General features: G+C 37.7%; 1 protein-coding gene across 5 annotated transcripts in view; it reads right to left on the bottom strand.

The window, feature by feature from the left end:
• The window catches only part of PHTF1 (putative homeodomain transcription factor 1), a 71,925-nt gene that overhangs the window by 31,118 nt on the left and 26,582 nt on the right, over nucleotides 1-14,225 (bottom strand). For all 5 annotated transcript variants that reach the window (XR_004042206.3, XR_009564366.2, XM_060301094.2 and 2 more), the window contains 10 exons: nucleotides 12,267-12,423; nucleotides 10,925-11,059; nucleotides 9,572-9,731; nucleotides 8,517-8,690; nucleotides 8,340-8,429; nucleotides 5,921-6,142; nucleotides 2,931-3,059; nucleotides 2,272-2,544; nucleotides 1,376-1,507; nucleotides 774-860 (listed from right to left, as the gene is read on the bottom strand). Coding sequence is in view for 3 of the 5 variants with exons in the window: in XM_060301094.2 (XP_060157077.1) it covers nucleotides 774-860; nucleotides 1,376-1,507; nucleotides 2,272-2,544; nucleotides 2,931-3,059; nucleotides 5,921-6,142; nucleotides 8,340-8,429; nucleotides 8,517-8,690; nucleotides 9,572-9,731; nucleotides 10,925-11,059; nucleotides 12,267-12,423 (1,559 nt within the window). In the remaining 2 variants the exon portion in view is untranslated. The remainder of the gene's footprint in view (nucleotides 1-773; nucleotides 861-1,375; nucleotides 1,508-2,271; nucleotides 2,545-2,930; nucleotides 3,060-5,920; nucleotides 6,143-8,339; nucleotides 8,430-8,516; nucleotides 8,691-9,571; nucleotides 9,732-10,924; nucleotides 11,060-12,266; nucleotides 12,424-14,225) is intronic.

Here is a 14,225-nt window from a genome sequence, read left to right as displayed (position 1 = left end):
TTGGAAAATCACCATTTTGTATCCATAGTAGTATATAGCTTTATTAACAATCAAAAATTGCCAATTAAAATTAAATTACCATGATCTTAGAGTCTTAAAGGACTAAAAATTATCTTTATTCTCACTTCAAAAGTTAGAAGAGGACTTCCCTGGTGGTGCATTGGTTAAGAATCCACCTGCCGATGCAGGGGACATGGGTCTGATCCTTGGTCCAGGAAGATTCCACATGCCACAGAGCAACTAAGCCTGTGTGCCACAACTACTGAGCCTGCGCTCTAGAGCCTGCAAGCCACAACTACTGAGCCCACGTGCTGCAACTACTGAAGCCCGCACTCCTAGAGCCCATGCTCTGCAACAAGAGAAGCCACTGCAATAAGAGGCCCACGCACCACAACCAAGAGTAGCTCCCACTTGCCACAAATAGAGAAAGCCCGCACGCAGCAACAAAGACCCAACACAGCCAAAAATAAATAAATAAAATAAAATAAACTTTTTTAAAAATTAAAAAAAAAGTTAGAAAAATTAACAAGTATTCAAACTAGCAAAAGAAATGTAGACACATTAAAAATATATATACTTCAACATAACCATGCTGGCACCTCGACCTTGGACTCCCCAGTTCCCAGAGCTGTGAGATACAAATGTCCGTTGTCTATACATACACACACACACACACACACACACACACACACACTTAAACACGGTGAACTGATTTAAAACAGAAAGTGAGCTCTATTTTCCATTTTCCACTGAAATAGATCTGAAACTCTTACCTGGGCACAACAAATGAAAGCAATGGAAAGTGTCAGTAGGAAGACAGAAGACACAACCACATCCACTGATCGCTGCGGGCCCCGTCTCTGTGGAGTGAGATGTGTAGGTTAGTGTTTTAGGTCACCGCCGGAGATGGCAACAGTCCTCACGTCATTCACACTCCCAATCTTACTATATTGGCGTGAAAATGAACATTTATAAGACGTTTCTGACACAGGATTTTAATATATTTTGGACATATTTGACTTTAATTAAGCTCTGAGATCCATGTCATTCAAATTAAGGGTGTGATTGATTCATGAACATATTTTCAGCTGGAATATTCCCCCCGGAAGTCAGAAAAAGATGAGACATTCAATTTATCACTCTGCCCTAGGAATTTAAATTTTCTTTTCCCTTTCTAAGGTCTTATTTACTTAGCTCTACCAGCTCTGCAGATAGATCACTCCCAACCTGGTGTCCAGCAAGTCTGTCAGCCACTGATTATCTGTCCAGTACATAGAACTACCCTGCCTACTGAGTATCTGCCGCCAGAAATTTCAGTGAGCATGTTTTCTGCGTATCATTGCAGATATTCCATGGTTAGTCAGCTAAAACTCACCTTTAGAAAGGAACGCAGTGATAACCATATCTTAATGTTCTCCACCTTTTTAAGTCTGAAATGAGGTATTTCATATTTCCTAGCTTTCCTGGCAGAAGTAATATGGCTGAAGAGTTTTGCAAATAAAAATCTCTAGAGGAGGTTAAAAAAAAACAAACCACAAAGTGAAACGTACACATGTGTCACTGTGTGTATATTTACATAATTGTAAACAATATTCCCAGCATATAAAAAATATTAAAAGGATCAAGTTCTAATCAGTGGTCACTAAGACAGGCAGTGAAAAAACATTGTTAATAGCTCATTAACCTGTCGCTTGCAAAGCACATTATGTAGTAATATACTTCTTCACAACATGCTACACTCTTGGCATTTTCAAGGAATATACCTTGGAGACCTTTGTGAATCCCCACCTTCACAAACTCAAATGTTTACACAAAATTCTAGCTTACTCCCAAATTACATTTCCATTCAAAACCACATTTTTTGCACATATCATCAATACATTAAGCCCTCAATCCCAAACTCTTATCAAATTTCAGTAAGTTTATTTCTCACAGAAACATTTTCACTTTGGTAATTACTACATATGCTACATACACAAAACATCAAGGGCACATTGAGGTGCAGGTGCTAAGCAATCAGCTAGGCTCTCTCACTGGCTCAGCCACTTACTCCTGCAAGCAGGCTCAGCAAAATTTCAGATTACAGCATGTCATTTGTGAATAATCAGTACCACAAAGTGTTAAACCCACAAATACCAAAAGTTCACTTATCAAGCCTCCATTGCCCACGTTAACTTCTGGAGAGAGAACAAATCAGGGGAACAAAAGCAACTCAACAGAATACCATATACAGAAGCAGAGGTAAGAGATTTTACTTAATTGGCTACCGACCTGTTTGTATGTTCTCTCCGCCACACACATCATGAAAAAAAACATCCAAGTAAGACACAGTCGTTCAAAAAAATTAATTATAGACAAGAAAATAATAGGTGCAACAGGTGGTGCCCCACAAAAGAGAGTCAAGATCTCCTCAGCTGAGATGGACTTTAGCTGGTCAAGGCTCTTCTCTCGGAACAGTCGATGTAAAAAAGGGAAAAATGCTAATCCGATGGTGACGACATTTCCCAGCATCTGATAACCTACTCCTTGCTGATACGCATTAACCTGGGAATTAATTTAAAATATCCATCATTACTGCACAGCTAAATGGAGTTGTGAAGCAGTATTTATCAAATACTATTTAGATTATTAAAAACTAAATCTGCTTTAAATCTAAAAGAAATACAAATAAAAAGGATGTACAGATTTATGACTTTTAGGCTTGAATGAGATAAGGAATATTTGTAGAGTCTACCTGATCATGCTCACAGAGACCTCTGTAACAGATAAAAAAATATACTACCTAGGGAAGACTGACTACAAAATTTAAGATACACATACTGGTGCTTCAAAAGCAGAGCCAACGTTTTGATCATTAAATACATTCTATGAAATAGCTGCTGGTCATTAAATAGATTTTTCTGAAAGTCCAAAAACGTACTAAGCCTTACCCTGCTCATGATGATACCGCTTATTTCCAACACAGACATATCCATCTTTTTGCACTCATTCCCTTCCCAGATTATTGCACTAACTCGGTCAGAGGCAGGACTTGAGTTCTGAAGCCAGAATAAATGGTTCTGAGGAGAAAAAATAAATATTTCCATCCACTCCTTCTTTATTTCCTCCGTTGTATTTTCTTTCCCTTTGTCTAGCTCCTGGGCCACATTTGCCAGGGTTCAGCCTTGTCATCCTATTCTCCCCCTCACAAAGCTCATCACTCCAATTACCACCTCCATGATGCTGGTTTCTGGTTTTTGTTTTTTGTTTTTTTTTTTCACAGAAACAATTTCTTACCTGGAGGGAGGCTAAGTGTCTCCTATAATGATGGGAGGTAGGATTACATGATCTCCAAGGCTGCTTCCCTACTAAATGTATGGAAGTGAGGATAAGCTTGGTGTATTAATGGGATATCAAGAAGGAAAGCATTTCTACAGCATCATGACTAGACCAGGGGCAGTTGGAAGTTACACGGGAGAGGTACTAACAGGCCTTAACGACACAGGAATGACTGAGAAGGTAAACCTTTCTCTGGTCTAATCAGGACACAGAAAAGCATAGTAAGCTCAGGAGGAAAAGGTCGAGATAGAAACAGCCCTGTATTTTCCTCTGCCGTATCATGTCTTATTCTTCGAGTACCAACTCAAGTCCCATTTCACCAACATGTCCTCTCTGATGGCCACAAGCCTCACTCACGTTACCTTTCTCTGAAATTAAAAACCCTTACAGTCTATATCAGATAAATTTGCATCTAATTATATGCTGCTTTTATTGTGTCCTCTATTTCCCTTAAAATCATCTTGTTCCCAAACAAATATATAAGTTACTAAAAAACAACCATCTGGTGTATTTCTTCTCCTTCTACAATAATGCTTAGCATAATGCTGATGCACATTTATGGATTTATTAATTGATTTAGCCAAAAAAATATTAAGCAGCTACTATGTAACATGTACTATGGATATAATAGAGAACAAGACAGATGTAGTCCTTGACATCACAGAGCATACAGACTTATGGAGACTATAAATAAAGTTACTGTGCAGCATGATAAGGGAAAGAATGCTTTAGGAGCATACAGAAAAGGCTTCCTAAGGGAGTATCACTCAAGCCAAGACCCAAAAAGTAAAAAAGAGTGAGACGAAGGAATAGGTATTGGAGAAAAGTGTGTTCCAGGCAAATAAACCAGTTTGTGTAAAGATCCAGAAGTACATGAGGAAACTGAAAGAAGTTTAGTTGAGTTAAACTATACCATGCAAGACTGTTATCAGAGCAAATAAAGGAACACAAAGAAATAATCCAGAATGGAAAAAAAAAAAGCTATTAAAGGACTGTAAGGCGAATGGCAACAGATTTGTATTTTAGAAGGATCATTCTGGCTGCAGTGTGGAAAATGAAATGAAGCAGAGCAAGCCTAGAGAAGCTGTTGTAAGGATCCAGACGAGGGCTGATGGTGGTCTGCACCAAGCAGTGTGGACACAGGTGGGCAGATGTATGTATTATACAGCAGGATCAAGACAGTGTGATGACTGATTGGAAACATGGGGGGCGGGGTCAAGAATGGCACCAAGGTTTCTAACTTGGGTGGTTAGTGGTGACATTTAGAAATATGGGGAATAAAAGAATAGGTTAGGTGGGAGAATTGGGAAATGATGAATTCCGTTTAACATAGTGAGTTTCATCTTACCTAGTTATTCTTACATATGCCTTAAAATTATCCTATAAATCCCAAAAGTGCAAAGGAGGTGAAAATCATCATGATGCTATTCATAATTACCAAGGGCTAAGGTAATTTAGATGAGTCTTCAGACTGAATGCAAAGAATATTTAGATACAAACTTTGATAGCAAAATTGGAGGAAAAAGCTTAAAACTTTACTAATAAAATGTATGTTGTTTCTAGTTAGTTTTTGAAAACCGTATACATTTAATGAAGCAGAATTTTTTTCATTAAAATGTGTAACCTAAATCAATGGTATCTTAGAATCAAGAAAATTATATAATTAAACAAATGAATATCCATCACCCACTATTTATTAAGTCATTGTGGAAATATTTAGCCTAAAAAAAATAAAACTAAGAAGAATCATGATCGTTGGCATTAAACATATGAAAGGCTGATATGAGAACCGTTTCTTAATCATTTAATCTATCCAGCAGTGGAAAAAGCTCATGAAATAACAATCACTCCAGCTCCACAAGTATTTAAGCAGAGACTAACTGATTGTCTCATGTGGATAGTAATAACCATGCTAACATGTATTGGGTGCCTACACTTTGCCAAGCATCGTGCTAAGCACTTCGTATTATCTCATTAGGTATATCACAATATTTCTAAGAAGTAGGAACTATTGTTACTACATAAAAGAATTATTAGTAAAAAATTTCTAAAGCAGAGTCAAAAAAATTTCTAGTAAAAAAATTTCTGCAGATGTAGAATGAATTCCTATATTGATTGTAAGGTTGAAATAACCTTCTAAAGAATCCTCATTTCCAGGCTATCTGATTTTATGATATTAACAGAAAAACTAAAATTAAAAGCATCACTTGCTTTATACGTTATTAGAGAAGCAAGCAATGCCATCTCCTAGTAATTCATATATGATACTGTTATGTCTATGAAAATATAATATCAGGTTACTGCGCCAAACAATGTACCCTGCTCATATAAAATGAACATTCAGGATCATTCTAAGGAAAATAATGAGAAAAAGTCCTAGGAAGAAACATTTAGGTTAGGGGAATTCAAGAGTGCTTCCCCCTTAGTTCTAATTCCAATATCTTCACTTACAAACTATGCTCAATTTCCTCATCTCTAAATCAGGGATAATAATAGTGTCCACCTTACAGGGTTATTGTAGAGTTAAAGGAGATAATACAGTGCCTGGCACATGGTAAGTACACAGTAAACATCAGCTATTATTATCATCACCTTTACAGACCTGCTGAAAAACATCTTCTTTGGGGTCACGTTTGGTCCCTGAGTGAAGGGAGTTCACGTGGGCCCCCTCACTGTCGCTGGTGACAGACGACCGGCACTCAGGGCCATGCAGCAGGTCATCCCATAACATATCCTCTGTCTCCGAGTCATGACGGGTGCTCTCCGAGTCTCTTCTCAACATGTTGAGGCTTCGAGAGCCACCACTCATGCCAGATCTACAGCCCTTTAAGGGAAAACAAAAACAAATTTTTTTTATATTCCTTTTTAAAAACAACTATATAAAATTTCTGTTGTTTAAGCTACCCAGCCTGTGGTATTCTGTTATGGCAACCTGAGTGGATAAACCCATCTATCTACAAGGATTTTTCTGAATTGCTTTTAATAATGAAAAACTGGAAACAAATTAAGTAGTCATAATTTTACACATTTTAATAAATTCCTTCATAAACTGGAATATTCTGCAGATGTTCAACAGAATGAAGTATTGTCTTATGTACTGATAAGGCAAGCCCTACAAGATTAAAAAAAAAAAAAACTCAGAACAAATTTTCCTATTTATGTTTCTTAAATGCTACGTTATATGTTTAAATATATAGTATGCTCTCTTACGCAAAGGAAAATAAATATGTGGAACTATAACCACCCTCTGGACAGCATGGATTCAATCTGGGGATGTAGGGAACAGTGAGGGATTCATTATACTGGGAAGGGAGGCAGGAAGTGGAAATGGTTGCTTTTTACTAAATATACTTCTTCATTTGAATTTTTATAACATCCTTACATTAATTTTATAACTACAAAATCTGTAAAGCCTTAAAATCTTTTAAAAAATGAAGTGACAGTTTTTGGGTCATGAAATTAATTTTTTTTTTTTTTAGTTTTTTTCATTGTGATTTCTGTGTTTTAGATGAATATGTTTTTATTTTAACAGTTTTTGAAATACAGCGTTCTTAAATATGTGTGCGTAAGTTTATAGGTTGATAAATTTTTCACAACTGAAACATGTCTGTGTAATCAGCACCAAAACCAACGAGCAAAGCATTACTAGCTCTCCTGCCCCTGTTTCTGTGCTATTCTCTTTCAAGGAAAACAACCATTATGACTACTAAGAGCATAGATTAACTTCAATTTTGTACTTTGTTAGAGGTGAAATCTGAAAATAGCTATTTTTTATGTTTGACTACTTTTACAACATTATATTTCTGAAATTCATCCATATTGTTGCAGTAAAAGGTTTTTTTTTTTTTTTTTTTTTGCGGTACGCAGGCCTCTCACTGTTGTGGCCTCTCCCATTGCAGAGCACAGGCTCCGGACGCGCAGGCTCAGCGGCCATGGCTCATGGGCCCAGCCGCTCCGCGGCATGTGGGATCTTCCCGGACCGGGGCACGAACCCGTGTCCCCTGCATCGGCAGGCGGACTCTCAACCACTGCGCCACCAGGGAAGCCCTAAAAGGTATTTTATAATAAAATATTTACCTGTATTTCAAAAAAAAACAACTATATATTTGAAATAAAATGAAAACAAGTTACCTATGGTGATGGCTGGCAAGCTTTCACACACTGATCACTATGTTGACAAGGCTTCACATAACAATAATACATTTTCATGGTTAAATGTGAAACTCTGATGACTCTCTAACAGACTATCAAAGAGGACTCCCTCTGAGAATTTATTGCCAAGTCATGGGGTTGTTCAAGTGAGGTGCCCTGGGATGGGGTGACTCTGCAAGCACATCCAAGGGCCCACGCTGGGTGCAGGTGTGGCTGGGCCTACTGACACACCCAAGTGTCCTCTACTCTAAATGTTGTGAGCTTGACTGTAGACCTAGTCACGTCCAGGGCCCAGCCAAACAGGGAAAAGGGTAATCAGGCTGAGAAAAGGATGGACATTGCAGCTCTCCTGCAGTACAAACATAGATGTGAAAGTTTTTCCACAACCCCAGCTGCCTTGTCAATCAAAACAAAAGTCACCACCATCTACTCTCCTCACCTCTGAATTATAATGTCCCAAATGTACAATATTCCCATTAGCTTTCATGATGAGATTTACTGCTCCCATCTCTCAGGGGTCCTTTCTCAAACATCTGTCCCCATCAGCATCGATGCCACTTACAAAGGAACAATGCTTAATAATAAACTGCATATTCCAAGTGAATATTAAGTAGCCTTCTCATCATCTAGGGATTGAGGAGTCTCTCTCTGGGCATCATCTATGATACTTTTAAGATTAGATCAAAGACAAAGAGCTCGTTCTCTTTCTGGGGGTGAGCAGTCATGTAAAAGCTTCTAGATAGGTAGACACATAGTTGGGGGCAGGGGAGGGGCAGGCAAATATACACACAACTTTAGGACAACCAATAAACAAAGGAATGGATACAGTTATTACACTCAAGAATACGCCTTGAAAAGGGATAGGTTACCTGACTGAAGGCTGCCGATTCAAACTCTGATTCAGCCAGACTATCTGAATCCCGCACAACGGGACACCACTTGGAAGTGGTCTTCTTTACCTGCCAACACACGACAGGAAAACGTGTTAAATACCTTGTGACTTGGGAGTTAATGCCTATACTTTTATAAGCTAAAATAAAAATTACCTGAGTGTTTAGGTGCCTTGAAAGTACTGATTTCCTATTCTTAACTTCACAGCCGTTGTCACTTGAGGCCCCTTCCACGCTCCTCCGCAGTGTCATCATCTGTGTCCGGGCTTCACCATCATCCTCACTTGACAGATCATCTGAAATCCCATTGCCCAAACGCCCAAACGGCTCCTACAAAGAGAAGAGCAGTTTCCTCACAGGGGACAGCCCAAAAACTCCAGTTAGCCTATGTATAAAAACTAAGAAGCAGTAAAAGTAAACTAAACCAAAACTGAACAAACCTACCTATTAGTTGGTCTCAATAAAGAAAAATATTAAACTTTCTTGAAACTAAACAGCTTAAATGATGAGGCAGTCTTATGTAGAGGTTAGAAGCACAGGCTTGAGTCAAACTCAAGTCTGAATCACAGCTCTTCTACTTATTAGCTATGTAACTGTAGGTAGGTAATTAAATCTCTCTGGGCCTCAATTTCCTCATCTGAAAAGCGATGATAATAAAAGCACCTATCTCACAGAGTTGTTGAAACAATTAAGTGAGTTACTACTTGTAAAGCACTTAGAATAGGGCTTGGTTGCAGTAATGGCTCAAAAATATTAGCTTTTTGTAATTCGTAAATGCCAGTCTAACAAGTAAGAAAATATTTCAAGACTATAAAGTAAGAGTGTTGTTAGTTTTAGACGTAAAGCAGACGTAAACGTCTATACCTAAACCTGGAAAATAGTTTCCCAAACCTTAACACACTATCACCGCCTCTCTGGAAGACGACACAGCAGCGTCTACACTAATCTGTTTATTGAATCTACCAGTCTCCTACTAAGGCTGGACCAGGGGCAGAGGCGATAACAGGTTCTGGTCCTAGAAATTAGAAGAATAAGGTACAGTCTTCATGTTATTCTTCATGATGTTCTCCTTTTCACATCCTGTAGTTTTACATTTCAAATGACACAAATCTATTAGTACCTATTTTGTGTTTCTAGCAGAGTCTAAGAATAGAAAAATTTTACACAGGAAAGAAAAGACCTTGTAATACTTACTCTCATCTAAATCTTACCCTGCATCCCTTTTCTCCGTCTGAAAATTTTGCTTTCTCTCTTGTTTGCCACATTCTAATCTCTGGTCGACACTGTCTCTTCTTGATGATAGGATGCAGACAACCTGAGTCATTGTCAGTCTCTGTCCCTTTGCTACATATTAATTTTACTCTTTTCATCCTATTTTTAAAAAAGGAAAAAAAGATTACTAGTTAGTTTTTTGAAAGTAATATCTTTCATGAAGTCACTTTCTTCTGAGGAGTACAATATATTATTCTGGAAATCAAGAAGATTCAGAAATTGTACGTTTCAGGCTTCTAGCTTGCCTAAGGGCGTAGGAAGCCAGTTCTCTCTCTAGTCTCCAAAGACTTGGGTCAGTTAGTTGAGAGGAAGCCTGTTCTTTTCGATTTTGCAAGGAAGTGGGTCCACAGTCTTCCCTCTCAAACGCAATGCCAACCCCGCCCTCACATTGCCTGTTTGTGCCACTTCATAGAATGTCTTCCCCTCTCCTGTGCTTCAAAGCCCAGCAACTCTCAGCTCCTCCCTGACTCCTGCTGACTACTTCACCCCAGAATACGCACTCCTTCTGCTGAACTGCATGGCCTTTAGTCAGCATGATATCATTTATGGTATTTTTACATTTTTGTGACTGTATCATACCTGCTACTCTTACCTTCCTAATTAGACGGTAAAATCACTAAGAGGAATGCCCAGTGCCCAGCACAATGTTCAGCACAAAGAACTCAAACACTTCAACTAAAGAGTGTCAACTTATCTTTAGAAAAATTTGTGAACATACTTCGTCTTCAAAAACAAAGCTGCAAAAGCACTTTACTTTTGAGTCACAAACATTAACATATGATAAAATAAGGATTTCTTCAAGTCATACTAGCGCTGCTACAACCGACAAAATCATGAAGGAGGTTGAATGTGTCTTGGACTCACTTCCCTTTCTGTCCTACAGCCCATCGACACCAGCCTCCTGTCCTGCACCCCACATCTAAAGAGGAATCAGCTCTCATACTGAAAAATACCTCACCTTTTAGAAATTCTTCATTCTCTCAAGATGTTGGCCAATATGACTTAAAATATTTACCCTTCAAGAGTATTTATATTTCCATAATCTTGTGGTCTAAAAAACCATTAAAGATCAAGCAGAATGACACTTTTATGGTAGTTTAGTGGACTAATGGGTAACATGACAGACAGTGGCGCCATTGCAAATAAGCAAATCATTCCAGAACCTTTAAAAATCTCACCACAATGATAATATGCTTACAGTGTGTATTCCTAAAACCTAATCAGATTATATACTATGTAAACACTAATGTGAACACAAAATCAAGTAAAAATTCCAATGTAAGACTTCCCACCTGCTGCCAAAGAGAGTCCCCCAAAAACCACCATTAAAGGGTGCAGATTCCAAAGTTTCTGTTCCTCTGGCTTTATCAGAGGAGTTATTTCCATTTTCTCGGCTCCCATCACCATTTACAGTTTTTCGTAATTTTCTAAAAAAAAAATATTTCAACACCTTTAGATTATTCAGGACCTTTTTCCGTCTCTACTCAGAATATCCCTACTGACTACTACCTGAAATTAAGTATAATGAACTTCATTCATATAATGAGGATAAATTATACAGGAACATTTCTGACTTAAGGGCAAAAACAGGTTCCAGAACAAAGTGCTACGTTACCATTTTGTTCATTCATTAAATAAATAGAAATGCCATTCAAAAACATAACTAGAAGGAAAATTTTCATATGTATGACCAATAGTCTTTTCAGGAACCACAGAAAGAATGAACAATTTCTTTAAATATGGATGCCAGAAATCTACCCATTTGGCACATTTAATCATGGGAACACAAAATAATAGCAAGTGATCAATTTTTTGATATTCTATGCAGTGAAAAGATATATCCTGTAAATACCAATGAGACACAGCACAATATCTGATTTCCTTAGAAAACATTAAATCAATTAAACTGAATTTTCAAGGAATATTCTTTCCTGGAAAAAAAAAGTTTTGAAAATAACAGTCAAAAATAAGTATAAATATATTGAAATTCTTTGCACCAAATGAAAAAACCTTATATAGTAACTCCTTGGGGGAACAAAAATCTACAGATACTCTGAGAAAGATGACTTTTGTAAGATAATACCATGTATATCTAAGAAACCTTTAACAGTTCTAAACCCCACAAACAGCACATGATCAATAAAGACTAGACATGAATTCAATGTGTAGAAAAGTTAAATCTTTATTAAAAGTTTAGAACACTTAGAAATCCATTCTTTTTACATATTATTGAAAAAAGGTAAAAATTTTAGTAGCACTAACCTAATGTACTAAGATCCTTGTTTATAGTGAATTTTCACCAAATTTTGAGACAATTATGAAGCAGAATGTTTTTCATTAAAATCATTATTTAAGGTAAATTTTGATAAGGAATAATACAGTATAGGAATTTTCCTTTTAAACAACGGTACTGAATGACAAACCCCCAACCCCCTTGGATTAAAAGTTCATGACAAGGTTTCTAAGCATCAGGGAGAAAAGTAAAAGTAAAGCATTTGGGGTTTTTTTTAAGCCAAAAAAATAATGAAAAATATATGCAAAAGAGGAAGATTTTGTATTAATTCACTCAAAGATTTTGTTCTTCAATGCCTCTCCCAGAACATACACAACCAAAAGTGTAATTTCTCATCTCACCTTCTTCTCCGATTTCCATTGTTTCCCGATGGCCTTGTTATCTGAGTAGACACAATTTGACAGTGGACAGTTCCCATGAGTAACATAAGGCACAAGGGTCCAAGTACTTCACTTACATTCACAATAGGCATCATAAAATAGAACACGAGTGCTATAACTGAAAAGAAGAGATTTCAAAGTGGAAAGCATTAGGGCTTATCTTTAAAAACAATTCTAATAACTCTACAGATTATTTCTCTAAAAATCTATCATTTAAAGAAGTATACAGATGAAAGCACATAATTTTCTACAATACAATCCACCTGCACATTAGCTGAGTGAAAACCTGAAGCCCTAGATCACAGAGCAAGTGAAGAATGATGTGTCCAAAGGATCTGCCTTTCTGGAAATATGACAATCTAGATATTCTGAAAGACTTTCCAGCACAAAACAACTAGATACTGTATAACCCTCTGCAGTACTGCTCTGCTCAGAGACCCAGTATTCTCCAGGGTCCATAGTTATATGTAGCAATTAACACAGCTGCGATTTGAACCAAGGCAGCCAGGTTCCAGAATCCTTATTCTTTTTTTTTTTTTTTTTTTGGCCGAGGTGTGGCATGCAGGATCTTAGTTCCCCGACCAGGGATGGAACCCATGCCCCTTGCAGTGGAAGCATGGAGTCCTAACCACTGGACTGCCAGGAGTCCTTACCCTTAACTGTCATGCTACGTTGCCTCTTTGTATGTGAGGATGAAATGTCCAAAGAAAAAAGTAATGAAAGAAACAGAAAGATATCACAAATTATCTCCCAAAACTTCCAGATACAATTTTACAGATTCGTTCTTTCAGACTTTGACATAAAGATAATTCTTGTGCTATACAAACTTTTCTATGTGGAGAAAAATTAATTCCATTCCCTAATACCCTGATACCCAAACATAACAACAATAGCACCAAAACAATAAACTATAGACCTTGCTGACTTGTGAACATGGATATAAATTTACCTCTAAAAATTAACACCATGAAAGCAGGGATTTCTGTCTATTTTGTTCACTGCTGTACCTAGATCAGTACCTGGCACATAGTAAGCACTCAATATTTGTTGAATGAATGACTGAAATACTATTAAAGTAAATTTGACAATACAGCAAAAGAATAATTCACCAAGATCATATAGGGTTTATGCTAGTAGGATAGTAGGAAATCTTTCTCAGAGCCTAGAAGAGTACCTGGCACAGACATGTTAGGCACTAAAGGAATCATTGACTGAGACTTAACTGATGTAATTTAATAACTTAATACGATGTAGTTTTGATCGCATGCATATGTATCATCTCAATTGCCAATTGTGTAAAAGGTCTGTGTCCCTGATTCCTGGGAGGTAACCCTAAACCCTTGGAATTTTCCAAATGATGAAGTATCTTTGTTATTCATGGTGGGTCCCTTGGACCACAGAGGATAGTTTATGCCAATAAAATGACTAAGGATAGGAGTAGCCACACCAGAAAGACCAACTATGGAATTAGAGGGCTGGGGCTTTGAGCCACACTGTATCAGCCTGACCTTTGGGGAGGGAATGGGAGCTAAAGACTGAGTTTAACTCCTTGGCCAGTGACTCAATCAAACATACCTACATAATAAACCCTCAATAAAAACTCTGGATACCAAAGCTTGGGTGAGCTTCTCTGGTTGGCAATACCTTGTGCATACTGCTATCCCTCATGGATGGAAGGGTAACACATCCTTGAGGACGACAAAAACTTCCTGATTGAAGACCTCCCAGACTTTGCCCTATGCACCCCTTCTAATTTGTATCCTTCTGCTACAATAAAACTATAACGACAGCATTTTCCTGAGTGCTTTGAGTCATTCTAGTGAATTATTAAGTCTGAGGGAATGAGTGGGGGACTCTCAAAACTGTAGCCAGCTGGTCAGAGTAAGGGTAGCCCTAGGGACTCCCAAAGTAAGGCTGGTG

The sequence above is a fragment of the Globicephala melas genome, chromosome 1 (genome assembly GCF_963455315.2).
Source record: "Globicephala melas chromosome 1, mGloMel1.2, whole genome shotgun sequence".
In the NCBI taxonomy this organism is placed as follows: Eukaryota; Metazoa; Chordata; class Mammalia; order Artiodactyla; family Delphinidae; genus Globicephala; species Globicephala melas.
This window is presented reverse-complemented; position numbering and strand designations above follow the sequence as displayed.